The sequence below is a fragment of the Colias croceus genome, chromosome 25, assembly GCF_905220415.1.
Source record: "Colias croceus chromosome 25, ilColCroc2.1".
In the NCBI taxonomy this organism is placed as follows: Eukaryota; Metazoa; Arthropoda; class Insecta; order Lepidoptera; family Pieridae; genus Colias; species Colias croceus.
Genome location: NC_059561.1, coordinates 2,028,315 through 2,031,768, shown reverse-complemented (window position 1 = coordinate 2,031,768; position 3,454 = coordinate 2,028,315). Strand labels below are relative to the sequence as shown.

Here is a 3,454-nt window from a genome sequence, read left to right as displayed (position 1 = left end):
AGTCATTGAGTTAATATATTATGATTGTAGTTAGGTTTGGATTTTGTACCCATTCACCCAAGTCACGATTTTAATATGTATTTTTGAATGACAAGGAGGTCAATTAATAACTTGTAAAATAGCCTGTAATTAATTATAAATGTAATTAATAAATGAACTCAGTCATTACTTATTAGGTACTACACTAATAGATTAAGATATTTGGATTTTGTTTTCAAATCCATAATAAAATATGATATAGATGTATAAAAAATTATTTTATTTTATTTCTTTATCACGATTTCATTAACAATAATTTGCTTAAAATATTATCACTTGTTTTAAACAAGTTTTTTTTTCATATCTTGGATGTTTTCAACTTGATAATATGGTTTAAAATTATTCGTACAATGAACCCCTACACTTTACAAGTCACAAATTATATATTATTCTACCTCAATAATATTTCTTTGCGTCTCTATAATATTAGGATGTACTCATTTTGAAATCTGAACAAAATCATCAAAATTTGGCATGTAACTGTTAATTTGTAGAGTCGACTGATTTACCAACAAAAACAGTTTACCATTATGTCATAAACGTTTATTTCCGGGCATTCACAACGATGTTACAACGCACTTTGCACACAAAATAAGAGGAAAATTTAAGGAATTCAAATGGACAATAATAAGGATCCAAGCTTGTTTAACCACACACGATACCAGTTTTAACACACACGTAAAAACCCAGAATAAATAAATACATGTTATCGACTTAGGTATGGTAGGATACTCTATACCGTTTTGTACATAGTTCACATAAAATACTGTCACGATATAAATGCTAGTCCCTTCAAAACACTGATGGTTTCGCGTATATTCCACTGAAGATTACAGTAGCTGTTGGTTTCTCCATAACAAAGTATATGAATGGTCTGTTCGCATTGAACGTTGGTGTTGATATGCGATCAGCAAAGAATGCACTGCTGGCTGCTGACGCAACTGTGCCAGACTCCGTGACCTCTATATCTGCTTTATGCACGATCGCGGAAACGTAAATATTCTCACGGGAAACCTTTTGAAAACTCGCCAACGTAGGCTCAAATATATCAGTCACCCCCATGCTGTTGAGCGGCCGATTCAGCACAACATTCGTGCTTATCTTGAACCTTGGTAATTTGATATCGATGTCTTCCAAACCGAATCTCTCGACGTCCGATTGCAGTCTGCCAAAAATGTCCTTAAATGTTATCGTTTCGAATTTCTGATACACTTCCGTTACCTTTGTTTTGAGATGAGGTAGAATGATCAACATGCAGTATTTGTCATCCTTTCCATATGGCAATTCCATAACGAGCGAATTCAATGACTGTAAGCTGGAGAAAGGTAGTTGCCCTCTTTGGTACATCATATTCACTTTGCCGATTTCGTTTCTGTTCTCATCGAAAAAAGGTTCGAGAGTTGTTTCCGATTTGTTGAATGGCGATTGCCACAGTCCTTTGAAAGTGATCACGTTGGTGAGAATCATTCTTGAATTCATGAAGTCATCTGATCTTAGCACGTTGGATACTGAGGCACCAGAATCGTTAATGATAGTGTTAGCAGCACGAGCTGCGTCCGTTGAATCTGTGAAGTTCAGATTGATCACCATAGCGTTGAAATCTGTGGTGATAATTTTCTGGAAGTCCGGATATATCGTGAAACCCTTGTCTAGAAACATGAAGTTCCTGCTTGTGAGCGAGACATCTGACGATTTGGGGTCCAGTACTATCGATGTTAAGTTCTTGTATCCACTTATGATGGTCTTTTGACTTCTCGGCAGGAAGAATGCGTGAGAGAGTTGAGCTCTGCTATTCCCGGTGGCCCCTAAGGCAACACCAGTCATCAAACTCCATATACCAAACGGTGATATGACTACATGTCCATCTGATTCCAATTGTGTATAATGTAGTAGTTCTATGCTAAAATTTCTTGCTCTACCACTAAAGTCCGCGTCAGCGTAAGTATACGCTATACAAAATAACATAAACACTATTATTTTCATATTGTACGTGCAGCTACCACCACGTGAATGAAATGACTGGCTTCTCAACGAATTCGCACTATCATATGAATGTGAAACAAGTTCTGAACATAAGAACAATTGACCGGGCATCTGTCTCACGTTGATAGGAACAATATGAGTGAAACGAGTATACTTGACCACAATGAGCAGAGCAACCTGATTTGAACTCTATATGAATAACTTACCGTCTATTTCGTAATGTGGCACGCTAATGTTTTTATCGCGCTATATGTAATTAAGGATAATACAACAGGTTTTTATACATAAAATATAGCAGTATTAAAAATCTATACTAATATTATAAAGCTGAAGAGTTTGTTTGTTTGAACGCGCTAATCTCGGGAACTACTGGTCCGATTTGAAAAATTCTTTCAGTGTTAGATAGCCCATTTATCGAGGAAGGCTTATAGGCTATATATCAACACGCTAAGACCAACAGGAGCTGAGCAATGCGGGTGAAACCGCGGGGAACAGCTAGTGTATTATATGATGAGCGACCGTATACAACGAACGATGCTTTGGTAACAAATACATACCTATGCATAATATTATAATTATTTTAGTTTCGAGCACGTTGATTCCATACTAAACGTTCCTCACCCCTTGCCTCAGGCGCGAATAGCTGAATTTTTCGGTGACCGCCTAACCCCCCCTTAATAATTTGAAAGTCAACTGACTTACTACTTACGTTATAATATAGTTTTTTAGTTATAAAATACTAGCGGTCCGCCCCGGCTTCGCCCGTGGTACATATTTCGCAATAAAAAGTAGCCTATGTCCTTTCTCGGGTAACAAAATATCTTCATACCAAATTTCATGCAAATTGGTTCAGTGGTTTAGGCGTGATTGAGTAACAGACAGACAGACAGACAGAGTTACTTTCGCATTTATAATATTAGTAACTATGGATTATATGTATACTAGTCTATAAGGAATTTATTCTATGGGTCTGTACAATTTATTGTCTGTTACTTACCTGAAATAAATGTTATAAAAAAAATGTGTGCGTGTACTAGTAACTAGAGTACACACGTAAGAAGTGAAACTTAGGGATAAGAAAAAGTTGGCGCGTAACGCAAAAATGTCACGCCTACGGCGTAAGGCAAATATGTTACACTAAATTTTTGTCCAACCCCGATAAAGAATTTTCACTTCAAAAAAAAAATAATAATATCGATCAGTTGAATAAATACCTATGTGGCTATTTACCTACCTAGTTTCCCTTATTATGTTTTGGTAATGGGTTTTTTCAAAACGTATAAGTACTAAGTGTATTATTACCTGTAGATATTATGTGTGCTACCTACTTAAAACCCTTATTGTTAAAGGCACTTAAAGGCAGAATAACATATTCTATTATTGAAGTGAAACTTCTTTATCGGGGTTGGAAAAAAATTTAGTGTAACATTTT

The 3,454-nt window shown here is 35.9% G+C and overlaps 1 protein-coding gene across 1 annotated transcript; it reads right to left on the bottom strand.

Annotated features, from left to right (window-relative positions):
• Positions 1–238: 238 nt before the first annotated feature.
• Positions 239–2,079, bottom strand: LOC123703270 (serine protease inhibitor 77Ba-like). The gene has a single exon (XM_045651216.1). It carries the CDS (start codon positions 2,020–2,022, stop codon positions 832–834), a length of 1,191 nt encoding a protein of 396 aa, XP_045507172.1. The 5' UTR covers positions 2,023–2,079; the 3' UTR covers positions 239–831.
• Between the last annotated feature and the right edge of the window lie 1,375 nt (positions 2,080–3,454).

Coding starts and splice junctions, on each gene's coding strand:
- LOC123703270 (XM_045651216.1), bottom strand. CDS start 2,022: ATGAAAATAATAGTGTTTATGTTATTTTGTATAGCGTATACTTACGCT.